Raw genomic sequence first — 17,268 nt, forward strand, 5'->3', positions numbered from 1 at the left:
TCAGTATTCTGCATGGAAAGGGTATTCCTTGAGATTTTTGGACCTGAAAGAAATGAAAGGGACAATGTTATTTTCACCCATGTTCTAAATGATGTGTGGAGATATGTTGTGTGCCTGGAAGAGCCACCAAGGCAAGATCTGCATCACAGAGTTACAGCAAGAATAGGTGGAGATGGATGTTCTCCTTTCTCTAATACACACAGAGATGAGCTGAAAATCCTATTTTTTGTAATTCAAGACAGTTTCCTGAAAATTAAGAATTAAAAATTAGAATGTAATTCACATTAATTTTTGTTTTGTTTTTAAAGTGAAAACATTAACCCCTTCCTTGAAAATGTTTTTTTTGGGACAAACCAGTTGGCATGATATTTAAAAAAATTGAATTTCATGTTACCTAGAAGGCGTGACACAAAATTCCTTGTGAAGAATACTCAGAATTTAAGATTTAGAAGAGAACAAGCAGCATCACTTACACGTTCATTTCACAGATCCTCCAGTTTCTGTTGAAGGACAGAATAGTTGCCATCTCCTCTTTAGTCAGTTCAAAGTCAAACACCTAATTAGAGATGCAAGTGGAAATCACTTCTTTGAACAAACCTAAGAGAAATACAAGAGCAGCTCCACACTGGAGAATCCATTTTCACATATGGACCACTGAATTATGAAGAACAACTTGTTTTATGGACATAAGGGATTATTTTGTGAACATTGCTGATTCTAGATGTTTCTGGCATGTTGCTGTGTGGGGATTCCAAGCAAGCTGTGACCATGATATTTTCTGAAAAATCCCTTTGCCAGGATTTCTTCTCCTGGGAAGCTGGGAAGGTTCAGCTTCTCCCTGTTTTGCTGCTCTGGAATGTGATTTGGAGATTGTTTATCCAGCATGTGAATTGTTTTTAATTCATGACCAAACCTGGTCCAGCTGTGTCGGATTCTCAGGAGTCAGTCACGGGTTTTTATTATTCATTCTTGTTATGCCTTCTGCATAATATAATATAATATAATATAACATATAATCAGCCTTCTGAGACATGGAGTGAGATTCATCTCTTCCCTCATCCTGGGGATTCTCACAAACACTACACTCATCCATCCACAAGCCATGGAACAGGGAATGATATCATGCAAGGATTGCTGATTAAGCTCTCAAGAAGTAGGCCTGGCTTAACACTCAGTGAAATGTAGTTAAGCAGGAAGAAGCCCAGTGCTCTTGCTGCAGGAGCCCATGGCAGGGGTGATAAAGGATCCAAACCATCCCTGAGGGCAGCCCCTGCTCACTCCTGATCCCTCACCTGGAAGTTCTCCACAATGCGCTGTGGGGTGACAGATTTGGGAATCACAATCACGTTTCTCTGGATCTGGAAGCGAAGGAGAACCTGCAAAAAGAGGCAACTGAATCATTCCTCCTGTTCCAACAGCTGTTTTCCCTGAGCTCTCCCCACTTCTGCAGAGCTGCATTTCAAACCATCCCTGGCCCTGCAGTCCAGGCTGCAGTGCCTGGAGAGCAAAGAGGGAAGGGGTGGAAGCTTCACAGGAAACTTCCCTTCCCATTCAGGTGTGGGGCACTCCATTCCTTTTATTTCCACCTGGGATTTTTGCAGTCTGTGCAAGGTTTACATTCTCTGCAAGAGGACTTGAGAGGGATGTGGTATTCACATGCCCTCTGAACAGAGAGAAGCTGTGAGAGAAGCAGGGAAAAGAATGATCAAAACAATTCTTACCTCATTTACTACTCCTGTGTTTGTACTCATGTAGAATGTGTTCTAGAGATTGTTTACCCACAGTGATTGCTTGATTAGATTCTAGTATAATTGTTTATGCTAATTAGCCTATCAAGTCCAAGCTGTCGGGAGACACTCACAAGTTTTCTTTAGTATTCTTAAATATTCTTTGTAGTATTTATATAATATATAATACATGATTTATCATATATATTATATATATGATATATCACATATATTATATAATAATATAATATAATATATAATTTTAATGAAATGAGCGTTCAACATTCCAAAGCCTTAAAGTCAGATACCAATCATTTCCTGCCTCGGGGGTCACCTGTGATTACTGTAGAGGGGAAGTGACATCTGAAGGTGGTCAAGAATATTTTTGATGGCCAAAGAGTTATTAGTGTGTCCTGGAGGTAATATAATAAAAAAATCTGCATTGTTAGGGAAAAATCAAAGGAATGCCACAATTCATGGGGAAGGAATAGAGGTTCTACCCTTTCTGAAGCTCTGTTTTCCTGCATTGGGAAGGAGTACCCACCTGTGCTGGGGTTTTGTTGTGCTTGGCTGCAATCTCTTTGATCTTGGGGTCATCCAGCAGGGAAGGATCCTCGGGCTTAGCCCTACACAGAGAGAACAAATCAGTGGCCAGAAACCTCCACAGAAAGATTCTGCACAGCAAGAGAGGTCTGTGTTTAAATAAGAAATGAGTGGTGTATGTGTAGTCTCAGGGCTTCAGTCATAACCCCCAGCAGCTCCCTGGCAGATTGCAAAGCAAATTTACCATGATCTGTCAGGATGTCCAAGGGGACAGTATGCAGTCACAGCCAGCCCTTTGGACTGACAGTACTTGATCAGCTTCTCCTGGGTGAGGTATGGATGAGATTCAATCTGCCAACACAAAGAGTCTGACAGTGACAGAACTGCTGAAATATTGTTGTGCTCCATAAATTATCTCCTGGTCCAATTAGAGGCTGCTTTTTTTCCTAATTTGACAGTGGCCTGCATGATAATACCCATCCTTATTATTAAAAACACCTATTTTGATATAAAGTGCTTATACAGTTTTTGCTGAGGGTGTTTCACAAAGCTCATCTCTGGGTTCTTCATTATTCCAGAAAGGCTGTTTTCAGGGAAATTCTCCAACAGCCTCCAACAGTGGTTGAGCAAGGTGATACAAAAAAGAAAAATAGAAGTATCCAAGTGCTGTACTCTGAAATACCCATAGAGAGGGATTTAAAGTACATGCTGTCTCTTCTCAGTTCACCCTTTTCCTATCTCCTCATTCCACTGTAACTGGATCTTTATAATCCCACAAATCCAGTCACCTGCAGTCACTTTGCAGCTCACCTGGACATTTGCAGGCTTGTGCTTCAGTCCTGGCTTGTTCAAGATTCTTTCAATCTGCTCATGGTTGAAGTTGGAGAATCCAATGGCTTTTACCAGTCCACAGTCCACCAGCTCCTCCATGGCCTAAAACAGCAAAATCATCATCCAGTGTGCAAGGCAGCTCATGATGATGTTCTTCCTAATGTGACTTGTTTCCCACCACAAGCAGCACAAAAGAACTGTTTAAAGTTGCAAAGTTCTCTGAGGGAAAAGCAGGTGCTGGCACATTAATGCCATCTCACCCAAGCCCAAATTCTCATTTCCTGAGTTTGTAGAAATTCACACTGAGTTGCATGAGGAGAAGAATGATAATACTCAGTAATCCTTTGTTGTGCAAGCACTGGAGGGTTGTCTCACACATTATAGGCCAGATCTCACGCTAAAATGTCTTTATTTCTGTGAAATTTGTTTGAGCAACTCAAGAAAGGCACAAGAACTGTGGTGATAACAATTGTACAGTTGTTATTGTTCCACAGTGAACCTTTTCTAGGTTCAGTCTGGTGTGCAGCTGCACTGGAAGTGCTTGTGCAGCTCCAGTCAAGTAAGAGCTCAGAGAATAGGAATAACCAGGGAAGGATTAAGCATGCCCATTATGAAAAGCTATTTTGTACTGCCCTGTGTTCCTTCCAGCTAATTTTGTGTGAACAAGACAGCAGATCTGTGACTGCTGAAGGTAATGGAAGCATGGCAAAGACTGATGAGGACAGAGGACATCCCTCTTCTGCTCTGGCTGAACTTACCTCCCACGTCTGTAGAAGATCGCTGTTGCTGGGTATGGCCATGCCTTTGTCATCTTTGGGAAACAATTCCTCTCCAGCCTGTTAGAGAGAGAGAAAAGGCTTGAAATAACCTCTGCTGAGGCATTAGCTGTGTGAAATCACCCAACAGGGATGGAAGGAGCTAAAGCTAATATTGCATTTAAAAATCAAGTAATTCTCACCATAACTTAACTAGTTCTTCAGTCACTTCTTAGTTCATGCATTTTTGTCATCTATTATTCAATAAAGACAGGTGTTTCTACTGGACCCTCTGAAGTGATGATCCACAATGCATGGAAGTAGTTAACTTATAGAACAATATTCTGGAGTCTAACATGAGTTCACTCCAAGTATTGTTCAAGTAACAGTTTCTTTAGTTGTTTTTAAAAATCTGTGTGGAGGATTGACTTTGGCCCTGTGAACACCACCATTTATACTGGAGTGCATCTGCTGACACAGGTCCCATGGGGAGGCTCACTGTTGAAATTGCTGTATTAGAAAATTTAGAACAACCTGTAACTAAACAGTATGGCCAAAGTATTTTGAATTATTGAATTATTGGAATGATCTAAACGCCACAATATTGTGCAGTTTCACTTGACAACTTTGTCCACATAAAGCTAACTGAAACAATATTGGAGGAATGGAGCTGAGCTCAAAGGCATAAGGTAGAATAGAGATTTTGATAGGTATCTTTTTGAAATCCAAAGTCTGTGAAACAACACTAAGGCTCCTACAGGCAAGGTCAGCTCAATCTGTACTGTATTAAGGATTTGGTGATCAAAGAGAGAAATGGGAAATGGAAGTGTTTACTTGCACCGTGTGATTCTGCAACCTGCAGAGGGAAGAATTCCTGTCAGGAAGCAAACTGCACCCCTCTGTCCCAGAGGGTTTTCTTTCAGCAGAGCACACCTTGGGTTTGTAAAGGAAAGGGAAAAGCACAGCTTTTGCTTGCAGCCAGGGGCCTGACCTTGTTGCTGGGGCTGCCTCTCTGTTATCAGGAGGGCAGAGGACTCTGTGCAGGCAGCTCTGGGGCAGAGATCAGGGGCACAGCAGGGCAGGGTGGGCAGCACTGGGGCAGTGCTGGCACAGCAGGGCAGGGTGGGCAGCACTGGGGCAGAGAGCAGGGCCACAGCAGGGCAGGGTGGGCAGCACTCAAGCATTGCTGGCACAGCAGGCATGAGCTCTTTCTGGAGCAGCAGTGGTGCTGCAAGTGCTCCTGGCTCTTCTGAGGAGCTCTCCCAGGAATTTTCCCTGGAATCTCCCAGGATTTCAAAAAGACCTGCTGCTACTGTACCTTGTAGCCAAAAGGCCAGTGGATGAGGTAGAGATCCAGGTAAGCCAGCTTCAGGTCTGCAAGACTCTTCTGGCAGGCTCCCTTCACCAGCGGCTTCTCGTGAAAGGTGCACCACAGCTGGAGACAAAACCAGGGCAGACTGTGAGCTCCTGGTTAATGCTCTTGGGTGCTGTCCTGCACAGCACAGGAATGCTTCCTGTTCTTTGGAAGATGATGTGGAATGAGGCCACCCTAGTGCTCTTCAGATGTGGCAAGCTCTGGGCTGGGCCTGGCCTGTGGCTCTGGGGACGTGTCAGTGCAGAGTCAGTCTCTGGTTCCATGAGCTCACCCATCATTTGTGCTAGCCCTTTTCCCCAGGGTGTGCCTTGGCTGTAGGGGGCTTTCAGAGGCAGTGCTGCACCTGAGTGCTGTTCCTGAGCATGCACAGAACTCTGCACTGCATGTAGCAGGCAAAGCCAAGAAGGTACAAGACAAGCCACAAAGAGTGGTTGCCACCAACCTTTACTTAGGTAAGAATTAACTCCAGATTCCAGCTAAGTATTTGCTGATGTCTGATTTTTGTAATAGGAAAGAAAACCCACCAATCCCACCTTCCCTGGGACACGTGCTGAGCTGATTGCAGTGTCCCAATGTGCCCAGAATGACTCCTCCCATGGCAGGGACACCCCTTTGGCAGTGCTCTGAGCCCAGCTGCTGGAACAAGCAGCAGGCAGTGACAGCCTGTGTGCTCTGCTGTGCTTTAGCATCAGCAGGGTGTCGCTAGCAAGCTGCTAATGGCACTGAGTGCTCTCTGACCTCTGCATCACTACTTCGCTTGGGGCTACCTGGTCCCCTCTGCCTTTTCCTGCTTCCCTTCTTTTGCACTAATCAATCCATCCCCCAGGACTGCTGGGTCGCAGCAGGGTGCAGACACAGTGTATCCTTCTTATGTCTCTCTACAGGATGAGCGAAGCTGTAAGCTTGTGTCAGGAGTGACCTGAATGCTGTTCTAATTTGCTTTATCCTACAGCATCAAGTTTGTCTCCATTACTTACCTTCCTGCTAGGAAAATACTCCACACAAAGCATTCCCCTAGCTGTGCTCCAGGATCATTGGATCCTTACCTTGCTGACAATGAAGAGATCTTCTCTTTTCACAACCCCTTCCTTGATTTTCTGCTGGATCCCTTCCCCAATCTCACTCTCATTCTGGTACACGTAGGCACAGTCGAAGTGGCGGTACCCGGCATCGATGGCAGCCATCACTGCAGCTTTTACCTGCCCAGCTGCAGACTGGGAAAAATCCATAAATGTTAAGAATGTCAAAACAGTGCTTGTTAAAGACCTGTATTCTAGCAAAATAAAACCATGTTAAGGAAAGAAATTCCCCCCCAATCCAGGTTGGTGGGGTTTTTTTTTTTCCTTTACATGAACACTATTTCGTGCCGTGATAAACATGGATTCCAGGGTTGGAAATCAACCTCCAGCCATTTATCTGTAGCTCCACTCCAACTCTCTCAGCCCAACAGCCAGGCAGAGCAGAGCCCCAGGCACCAGCACAGCTCTCCAGAGCTGGACCAGGGGCACTGCAGTTTTTTGGGAGCCCTGCAGTACAGCTGCTTTACTCTCTCTTACCTTCCAGGTGCCCAGCCCCACGAGGGGCATCTTGGCAGAGGTGTTTAGTGGCACATGGGTTGCCATGGTCCTGCACTCCCTCCTGGCTGCCTCACCACAGCTGCCTCTTGCCTGTCTGGTTTGACAGTGGTAACTGGCCAGGGCAGGGGACAATGCTGGGGTGTCACTGGTGCTCTGGGTCCTCCCATATCCAGCAAACAAGGCTGTGGCTTTTCCCCTGTACACCCAGCTCACAGAGGTTAATGTGAAAGCTGAAATAAATTAAAAATTGACAAGGTGATTTACTTGGGGCGTGGCAGCAGCGTGCCCTGCGGACCTTTCCCTTATCAAAAGATAAGGCTTGAGGGCAGGTGTGTCCTGATCAGGCTGGTGTTTCTGCTGGGATCAGCTCCTGCAGTGCCCTGTCCTGTCCCTGTGTCTCTCCTGTGCCATGTGCTGAGGTGTTCTGACACCCTGTTGCAGTTCCCCTTGTAGATTTCCTGAGAGAGAAGGTTTCCTGCAGTGAAAGTGCCCAGGTTTCATTCAGTGAAAGTGCCCAGGTTCCATTCCTGCCCACTCCCAGGGCAGGTGTGGTGCAGAGGCCCCTCACTCCCAGAGCTGCTCTCTCACTGCTGGGTGTGTGAGTGTGGGCTGAGCCCTTGGTGTGTCCTCACCACAGTGCTGGTGGCCTGGGCTGGTCTCCCCTTGATGGAGCCTTGTCACCTTCTGTGCTGATGCTGGAGAAACCTCAGTGTGAGGTTGCAGAGGAAGTTCCTTTTCACCCTCTCCAAAGGTGCTGGTAGCCACTCCTCAGGCTCAAAGGTGAGGCACAGTGTAGAACAGGGAAGTTCACACAGGGCAGCCATGCCAAATGTGAGAAGTAAAATTAAGTCCCTGTTTTTGCCCAGTTTTAACAGGATCATGCTTCTGGTAAAATTCCAGAACTCCCTTTATTTTTTTCTTTTCATCACTTCTCCTTGTTTTATTACTGTGGGCAGCAGGCATATCTCTATGGCTTGTTTTTTTAGCAGCCAGTGCAGCCATAAAGGAATTTAATAATGCAATGACATGTGAGTGTAGAAGAGAAAAGGTGTCCTGTAGCTTCATGGTCATTGTGGATGCCATGTATTATTACTCCACAAACTAACACACCCTTTAGCACAAAGCCAGAGCAGGATCCAGGGTGGATGGATGTGTTTTAATGTTTGCACACATGGGGGCAGAGTTAAACTTGTGTGTGGCCACAGCTTTTGCATTTCTTCAGTCATAACTCAGCAGATTGAATTGGCTATTTTATTCCTTAGATTTTGTAATAAGGAGAAGTTGGAAATCTCTCTTCTTCAAAAAGGGTAAGAAAAAAACATAAAGGTGGCTTACATTTGTAATAAATAGACTTGAAAATTTTCTGGTAGGGACTCAAAAGACACAAACCTGGGTTTAACGAGGAAATTAGCCAGTTATTACCAATTTTCTGAATTGTCTGATCCTTAAATTAAAGACACAAAAAAAGAATTTCCTTTTCCCTGCTGTCTTTTGCACTGAAATGTATGAGACAGCCTCCTGCTTCAACTCACCCCTTGTCTCAAAGGTGTTCCCAAACTTGCACTTTTAAGCATTGTTATGCACGTCGAGGAGAAATCAAGTCTATTTTCTCCCTCTTGTTAACAAGGCACTCACCTTCAACATTTATGTCCGAGGAGAAGCAGGAGGACTATCTAAAATTTAGTATGCTTGGATTTCCTACAGCTGGGAGCACTCTGCTGTGCTCAACAGCTCCAGCTTGTTTTTGACTGCAGCTCCCTGTGGGGGCTGTGGGCCATGTGCAGCTGGTGGGAAGCACAGTGTGTGGAACAGACCTGGGCTGTTAACTGCACATTTGCAGCCAGAGGCTGCTTCCCTTGGGAAGTTTGCCATGGATTCAACAGCATGGAAACGAGCCATTTGTTAAAATGTCTGCCAACAGTGCCAGCTCTTTGTTCTGCCAGTGCAGCACCAAACTCTGCCAAACCTATTCTGCATGTTGGTGTGCTCAGAATGGCTGCATGTTGTGATTTCAGCACTGTGCCTCATCCCCAGAGACCCCCTGTGTTCCCCCTGCAGCAGCAGTGGTGGCTCAGCAAAATGGGCAGAGAAAATTCCTTCAGCTCTGCATCCCAGTGTTGGCCTGGCCATGCTGGACTCTGGGGGACAAACCAAGAACAGCAAGAGGAAGGATTGACCTTTTCCTTCTTCCCAAGGACATTCCCCACTCCCTAGTGTAAACCAGCGAGCTCAAGAGGTGCTGGGATATCCTGCAAAGCTGAGAAAGTAGCTGCTCAAAATGGCCTTTTTTACACTTTTTCTCACTCACTGTGTGCCACCCTCTGGAGCAAGATGGGCTTTCCAGAAGGAGTAGTCACAGTCTGACATTTCCACAGCACTGGGCACACCAGAAGTTGTTTCAGAAGACTGAAACAATATATTTTGGGTTCTGAGGAAAACCCAGCCAGTTATGTTCTGAAGCTGGAATAACTTTTACTGTTACAAATAGAGGAAAGGGGAAAATCTGGGGAACACCAAGTTGAAACTACCCTGAAGAGGAACCTTTTAACTTAGCAGAACTGCAGGAAGCTACAGTTCTTGAGAACTACATCAAATGGGGTGGTGGTTTGGTGATAAAGAGAAGTGTAACTTGCCAACAAGTGGGTACCTGAGGGTAAACAGGACAGGAAGATATAGTTAATAAAACTGTCAGGCAGTGGGGAGCAGACCCCTGGAGGCAGTGGAGGAGGTGTTGACAGCAGACCAGGGCAAAACAAGGCATGTTCATGATATTCCCAAAGAATAATATAGTTACATTTTCTTCTGAGTCTTGTCTACATGAAAATCTTGCACTTTTTCATTATGTTGATGCAAATGCCTTTTTTGGACACATATCAGTTGAAGTATGTTGTGTATTGATTTAGCTTAAATCCCTTCCTTACCACTTCAGTTAAAAGAGTAGAAACTACTCCAGCAAAATAACATCCATCCTCCTAAAGACTTCACATTAATTTAACAGCAACAGCTTTTGAAATGGTTTAATTAAACTGCAACTTCCTTGCACAGGCCAGGACTGGTTGCTGTGGAAGCAGAAACATGTCAGTGTCTTTTGTGTCTTTTCTTTAACTTGTAAAAAGAAACCTTCTGATCACAGACTGGAGAGGTGGATTAATGTGGGACTGGCAAATACTTTGCTTGATTTTCTCTAGGTCAAGCCCTGTAAAAAGAGCAGGTACCAAAGCATCAGCACAGACCAAACCTTCTCAGCTGTTTCTGTGGGAGAATGGGCTTTGTAATGAGGGGATAGGCAACCTCAATTAAATAGGAAGAACACCATGGCCAGCATCCAAACCCATCTCATCTATAAATGGAAAATTTGCCCATCCCAGACCTACATTCCTGTCCAGTTCTGTTGGTAGGCATGGTTATCACAGGAATGGGATTTTCCTTTCTCCTATATGCAGACTGTGGGTTTTCCAAAGCTCCTCACTTTAGAGAACAGTTGACTATTTTTCTTGCCAAGTAGAGGCTCTTGTTCTCATGGAAAAATATTTTCATGCTTCCTTTCAAGTTTCAGCAGTAAGTCATGTCTGGTTTTGACAAGGAAAGGGATGCTTTGAATGCCCTAAGAGTGGAGGAAGAGATATGTTTTCCCTTTGAAAAAACACAAAAATTTTGAAAAGTGTTTGAAATATTTTCCTCATGTTTGAAAAACAAAACAAAATGAAGCACGCAGTAAAACCAATGAGTTCATCTTGATCAGGAACAACATGAAAAATACCAGTGTGGGATCTGTACAGTTAGAGCTGAATAGAAATTGCTTTATAACCTGAACTCATACACAACAGGGGAGCTAGATTGTTTTAGCTGACTGAGTTACTCAGGTTTTGTAAATACGAGAGCAGAACCTCATGTGGTGTTTCTCCCGTCACATGGCAGGACCCGTGGGCAATCTGAACATTTAGTGGGGATGTGGAAGGTCCAGTGATTGCCACAGAAGTTGGGCTCATTGTCCTTCACTAATCCATGGCTGTGCAGTTACTGCACTCTGTGCTCCAGGTCTGCTCTAGGGTTGGTCAGATGGGCTCCTGCACTCTCAGCATCTGTCATTTCCAGAAGGAATTCAGGATGTGCAGGGAGGTATTGTATTTGGGTTGCCCTCAGATGTAGGAAGGAATGATCAATCTGACTCCATGTTCTCAGAAGGCTAATTTATTATTTTATGATACTATATTATATTAAAGAATGCTATAATAAGCTATACTAAAGAAGGAGAAGGTTAAAAAGATAATAATGAAAACTCGTGACTCTTTCCAGAGTCCTGACACAGCTTAGCACTGATTGGTCATTGAGTCAAAACAACTCACAGTAGAAATCCAATGAAACAATCACCTGTGGGTAAACAATCTCCAAACACATTCCACATGTGAGCACAAAACAGGAGAAGCAAATGAGATAAGAATTTGTTTTCCTTTTTCTCTGAGGCTTCTCAGCTTCCCAGGAGAAAATCCTGAGCGAATGGATTTTTCAGAAAATGTGAATGTGACAGGGAGGAGGCCATGGCTGAACATTGTTCTAGCATGAGGCTAACAGCAATGGTCTTGGCTGGGGACTCTGCTTGTCATGCAAGCAGGACCTGTGTGGAGCCCCAGGGGCTGGGAAGAGATGGTGGCCACGTGTGGGCTGCTGCAGAAGCCAGGAAAATTGGTTTGGCCTCTGTGCACACCCAGCTGTCCCCTCAAACTACATGCAACCATAAGAGCAGATAAAGTGGCTTCTTCATCTCTACAGTTTCTGTATCATGGGAAGGGCAAGAAGCCTCGATCCAACAGCATGGGCCTCATTTTGTGGTGTCTTTTAGAGACCTTATACCCTTCCCCAAAAAGAACACAGGTTGTCAGATGTTATCTACTTCTGCAAATTTCTTCTTAAGAAGGGCATGACTGTAGTGCCCATTTTGTCCCTCACACACCCCTTGTATTGATCTTGGCTCAGTCCCTTTTTGACACATTACAGATGCAGACTCGTACAGAGAAGAATAAGGACAGCAATACTGAATGCTTAAACAAGTATACTTGACCCATCCAAAATGCTACATGTTGGATAGTGCTGAAGCAGAAAAGTCTCTTTCTTTGTAAGATAAAAAGGAGATACTGAATTACAGGCAAAATATTTTTTCCTGGCCCTTCCATGGATAGCTAGATCTGGTGACAATAGAGGAATAGACTAATTCTGCTAGAAAAAGAGTGGAAGTTAGGCACAAAATTATTTAAGTGAATGGTTTCCCATGTAAGTAAAACAGATGAAAATTAGAATTGAAAAACTCTGGGAAGTTGGATATTCTGACTCCCCATCATGCATGATTTATTAGTCCTGTCTGAGTTTCCACTCATGCTCCTTTTTTGTTAAAGAAATGAGGCGAGGTGGAGGGGGAGGAAGCATGAATTAACTTGTGATACACAGCGATTTATTTAGCAACCTAACTCCTAAACTTTCCTGGGAAACAATCCTGTAAAAGAGAGGCCTGATTTTGTTGCTTTTTACGGTCAGGAGCAGCCCCAGTGAATTCTGAGGAGTTACAGTAAAAGTAGAAGAACAGTGTGACTCAGTCCTTCTCTTGATATTATCTAACCATGACACATAGGACAGACTTTTTAAGTAGGAAGCTCATTTTTGTGCTCCATTCAAAACCAAACTGAGCTTCAGCCAGTCTTGTTTTGTAAACTGCTGTGATGCAAGGGAGCCACACACCATGGACAGAAACATAAGAAATGTCTTTGTGATTTGTAGAGTGTTTGTGAGAAAACAAACATCATAAATACAGAGATAACTCTACACACACATCAACAAGGTGGGGTTCATTGTAACATGGAAGTAAAAGAGTTTAATTTTTTTTTTAGGTGAACCATTCATTTTTCATAGCAAGACATTAATACACACGAACTTGGGTATGTGTGGTGTGTGTTTGTTGTTCTCACCATTCTCTGCAATGACTGAAGTTCCCATTTTACCCTTTTTGGTTGTATTTGCCCAGATTGTTATGTGCTGTCGTCATGCTCTAGTATCAGCACTATCCAGTCTGTTTTCAAAATAACTTATCATGACTAGACACCACCCTGCTGCTTTCTTTTTTTCAAAGCCCTTTAAAATTATCTCTTCCCAGACAGTTCCTTACTGACGTCTGGTGTCTGGAGCACTTTGTTTATCATGGGGGGAAAAAAAAGCAGATTAATCACAGGATTTTCTTTGCTTTTGATGCTGCTACAAGAAGTTAATTTGTACAATACTGTGACTAAAAACCAGTGAAATGCTCCAACCCAAAATCTGAAATGTAAACCCCTCCCAACCCACAAAGTTTAAAAGTGAACCTTGTAAATCTTCAAATTGTGTCTCTGGCTCTAGAAATGGGAAAACTTTTGATTGTGAGAAAGAATTTTGTTTTCCCAGCCATTGATACCTTGTAAAACTTTTTTGGAGGCATTTTTGAAGACTAGAGCTGTATTCATGACAATTTCTTCAGAACATTGTGTTCCACACACTTTTTTGTGTGTTCTAGGCACCTGCTGTGCTGAGGTGTTTATTTGAAGATGACAATGTAATGGTTTTAAGGGCATAGAGAGTATAAGCTTTTTCCCCATCCATATGTTCTCAGCTTGGGATATGCAGAAATAATTTTTTTTATTAATATTTCAGAAGAACAGACAGAAGTCACTTTTTTTTTTACTTCAGAATAACATTACCATTACCTAGCCATTGGGATTACATAAAAAATTCAGTTCCCACTTCAGGTTTAGAATATGATGCCTCCCAAAGCAGCTTCCCTCCATCTGTTTTGCATATAATGAGGGCTTTTCTGTATTTTCTTCCTCCTTCTCAGTCATTTATTTGGTATGAATGATTCAGAAAAACTTCTGCACTTGCTTAAAGACTAAAGCTCTGATTCTGGTGACAAATGCAGGGTTAGTTTAAGTGCTTACACGCTTCTATATTTTTTTTAACAGATTTTCCCTCCAAGTAATCCAGTTAGAGAGAGAAGAAAAAAAAAGGTAGAGTACTTAATTTTCTCTTCACATGGACTTTACACTTCTGGTTTTGATATAAAGAGACTCTACTGAAGTTGTGTATTGCCTCCATACCCAAACAGGATGAAAGCCCCACTGTGTTAAAACACTAAAGCAGCATTGTTTAATATTAAGCATGTGTCAAACAGTGCCTAAACTAGTAAAACAAAAGGTGAAAAAGGGCCTTTGCTAAGGAGCTTAAATTGCAATTGGGCGGCTACCTGGTGTGTAAGGTGTGCCTCTGGGCTCTGTCAGGTGCACCCCCAGGTTTGAGGTAATCCTAGGCTGGGTTTAAGATGTGGTGGCGTGATATGTTGACAAACAGGGGGAGGTGTGTGATGAAAAATTCCCCACGCACAGGTGAGCTCCAGCCAAGGAAATGCTGAGAAAGAACCACGGGTGTGGGTACTGCAAGGGGGTGAGTGGCTCTAACAGAGAAAAGGGAGCCTGGCACCTTGCCAGGAAAAAGGTTCATTTTCCTTGTGTTACAGACCCAGGTCTGGAGTGTAGAGATGTGTGAAGAGATGGATTTAGGCAGAGTCATTTTACAGTGTTGTAATTCTGAATGCTCAGGAGGCAGCAAGGATGTTTTTGTCTTTTGTAGTGTGCTGTACTCCCAGAACTTCCTCCATACAAATTTGTCTGATGGGCCATCATCAGTTGTGGTGTTGTGAGGTCCCCAGGATGAGGTGAGAGATGAGAATTCCACTCCATGTTCTCAGAAGGCTGATTTATTATTTTATGATATTATATTAAAAGAAATGATATACTAAAACCATAATAAAGAAAGAGAAAGGATACATCAGAAGGCTTAGCAAGAATGAATAATAATGAAAGCTCGTGACTGACTCAGTCTAACACAGCTGGCTGTGATTGGTCATTAATTAAAAACAATTCACATGGAACCAATCAAAGATGCACCTGTTGGTAAACCATCTCCAGACCAAATCAATCAAAAAAAATCAATCAATCAAAAAAAATTCCCAAGCAATCAGATAATTATTGTTTTCATTCTTTTCTGAGGCCTCTCAGCTGCCCAGGAGAAAATCCCGGGCAAAGAGGATTTCTCAGAAAATATCATGGTGACATTCAATAGAATAGGGAACGCGAGACAACAGCATGGATAGCAGACAGTATCTAGGTATTTCCCCTTTAGTAAGGGAAAAAATGTCAAGTGTTGGAAATGAATGGGCCTGCACCCCAGAAAAAGGTGAGGGAGGATTCCCTGGGCACCCATCTGGGTGGCAGAGAGAATGGGCTGGGAAGGAGTAGGGAGGGTCTAGAAAAGGAGACAAATTCATGCAGTAGGAAAACACACAGGAGAGCTTTCAGAGAGAGGGTTTCAGGGTTACTAAAGAGTGCAAGGACTTGATTACAGAACTTTATTTTGAGCATGAAATTATTAATGAAGACAGATCATGCATCAAATAGTTGTAAACAAAGGGCTCAGGGTTTTCTGGAAATTAAAATGGGTATATTTGCAATGCTCTGTGGCAAACACTGGATCTGGTTTTGAACAAAGTAACCATTCTGTGAGAGAGTACCAAGGGCATAATCAGTGAAAAACGCTCCTGTTTGCCACAGTTTTAATCAATCATTAATCAGCCTTTCTTCTTTCCAGTTCTGTTTTCTTCTGCTTCTGCCTTGCTCAGCTCCAGGCCTTTATTCAGAGTGGTGCAGTTGCACTGGTGCCCTGGCAGAAGTTTGTGCATTGAGGAAAGGAGTTTCCTGGACTCATTCTGCCACAAACATTCCCGCTAAATGCAACAGCCTGGAAGGGCTCCAGAGCAGAGACCCTGAAAAACACAACCCAGCTGGTGTGAGAGATAATAGCTGCCAAGTGAGGGTAGCTGTCTGCAAGAAGTCACGCACAGGGATGTGGCTTGGACTCTTCTGCCCTTGGATATTTTGAAATGTGAATAATCAAAGTCATTAGGCTGCTTTTGCTATGCTAATGAAATGGTCTTGCCTAAAGACTAAAGGAGACAAAAATCTGTATTTAATGGCCATAGAGGTCCTGGACTGTGGCATGGGTTACTGTCTACTCACTCACAACCGCATATTGGCATAGAATGTTTCTTTCTGTTAATTGTATTCAAGAAAAGACATTTTTTCCTTCTATCTCTAGGAACTTTGCTTCTTTTCCTTACAAAATCAATAGACCAGTTTGCCTGAAGGCATGGTGACTGCAGGTGTGTGGCTGTGCACGCCTGGATGTGGATATGGGAGCATTTCTCTTCACCAGCTTGAGCTGATGGGTGGCAAATCAAACTCTTCCACACTGTGAACTTGAGTATTGCTTCAATTACATAGGCTGCACTGGCTTAATGCTTGAAGTTCTGCCTTAGAAAACCTGACAGAAATGAAAAGTAGCTGTTAATATTAAAGTTGGTGGATGAGGTGAAAAGGATTTTATGGGTAACTGTAAAGAAAAATGCACATCCAGCAGAAATATTCTGCAGAAGCAGCAGATTTTATTGTGGTTCTGTGATGAAGTCAGGAACAGCTCTATCAGGAAAGGCATTGAGAATATTCTCCCTGAGATGCAGAATGCTTTCAGGAGCTTCCCAAATGAATGAGGAACAAAGTGCAGTAACCACCAAAGAGATGCAGATGCTGCTCACCAGCAGCCTGGCCACTCTTAGCACACAGTGCTGTGAGCCCAGCAAAGCAGGTTTCACTTGGATTAGCCTTCTTTCCCACTGACATCTTAGCATCTAGATAGCCCTATAAAAGTAAAATTAGCCACCATTTCTCCTCACAGCACACTAGAGACATTATAATACCTCCAGCCCAAATTTTCTTAAGTTTACTCCTGTCTTTAATACCTCTGCCCCAAATTTTCTTAAGTTTACTCCTGTCACTTTTTCTTATCAGAATCTGAATCCCCCATCTTTTATTGTCATGCACTATCTTTTGAACTTATTAAAAAGGGAAATCACCCCTGTCCCCAGTAGGGCAGGATGACAGAGCACATTTGGTGTACATCTGTGGCACATTGAGCTTTACCTTGTGGTTCAGGGGTAAGCATTTAGAGAAGAAAATGTGACTGCTGGGGTATGAAAGATGTGCTCTGCTTCTTTTTAGAAATAAAATCAAACCTATGGCAGTCGAAGGACATTGTCTTCCCACACCACTTCCCTCTTGTTTCGAACCAGAGCTGCTCCATCCACTTGTTTTTATTTACTTCAGATTGGGGTTAGAAGCCTATGGCAATGAGGGAGCGAGCATGATCCTTAAGACGGATCTATTAATTTATTTCTATTTTTTTTTTGGCTTCTAATTTCATTATGAGTAATTAGAATTTGGCCCCTTGCTTTTCACCAAAAAATGAAAGTCCTGAAGCGGTTTCGGGAGGTTTGGACGCCTCCGGTCGTGCTCTGCGTGCGATGGCTTGACCCCGTTTCACAAAGCACCGCC

The 17,268-nt window shown here is 43.5% G+C and overlaps 1 protein-coding gene across 2 annotated transcripts; it reads right to left on the minus strand.

Annotated features, from left to right (window-relative positions):
• Window positions 1-6,853, minus strand: LOC102033170 (aldo-keto reductase family 1 member B10-like). 2 transcript variants are annotated; one of them, XM_005425294.1, is made up of 10 exons: window positions 6,788-6,853; window positions 6,278-6,445; window positions 5,175-5,291; window positions 3,860-3,937; window positions 3,081-3,203; window positions 2,515-2,621; window positions 2,272-2,353; window positions 1,293-1,376; window positions 491-556; window positions 1-66 (listed from the first exon to the last, which is right to left on the minus strand). In XM_005425294.1, exons 1-10 carry the CDS (start codon window positions 6,851-6,853, stop codon window positions 1-3), a joined length of 957 nt encoding a protein of 318 aa, XP_005425351.1. The 2 variants fall into 2 exon arrangements, with proteins under 2 accessions (XP_005425351.1, XP_005425352.1); XM_005425295.1 differs by having other exon boundaries at window positions 1-43; window positions 474-556.
• Window positions 6,854-17,268: the final 10,415 nt, after the last annotated feature.

The sequence above is a fragment of the Geospiza fortis genome, unplaced genomic scaffold, assembly GCF_000277835.1.
Source record: "Geospiza fortis unplaced genomic scaffold, GeoFor_1.0 scaffold13, whole genome shotgun sequence".
Taxonomy (NCBI): Eukaryota; Metazoa; Chordata; class Aves; order Passeriformes; family Thraupidae; genus Geospiza; species Geospiza fortis.

Bases quoted from the DNA above. Each gene is read 5' to 3' on its own strand.
- LOC102033170 (XM_005425294.1), bottom strand. From the start codon at position 6,853: ATGGCAACCCATGTGCCACTAAACACCTCTGCCAAGATGCCCCTCGTG. The intron at 3,938-5,174 runs GTACAGTAGCAG...TCTCTCTAACAG, and splicing joins ACTGGCCTTTTGGCTACAAG to GCTGGAGAGGAATTGTTTCC. The intron at 2,354-2,514 runs GTAAATTTGCTT...CTCTCTGTGTAG, and splicing joins GGACATCCTGACAGATCATG to GGCTAAGCCCGAGGATCCTT.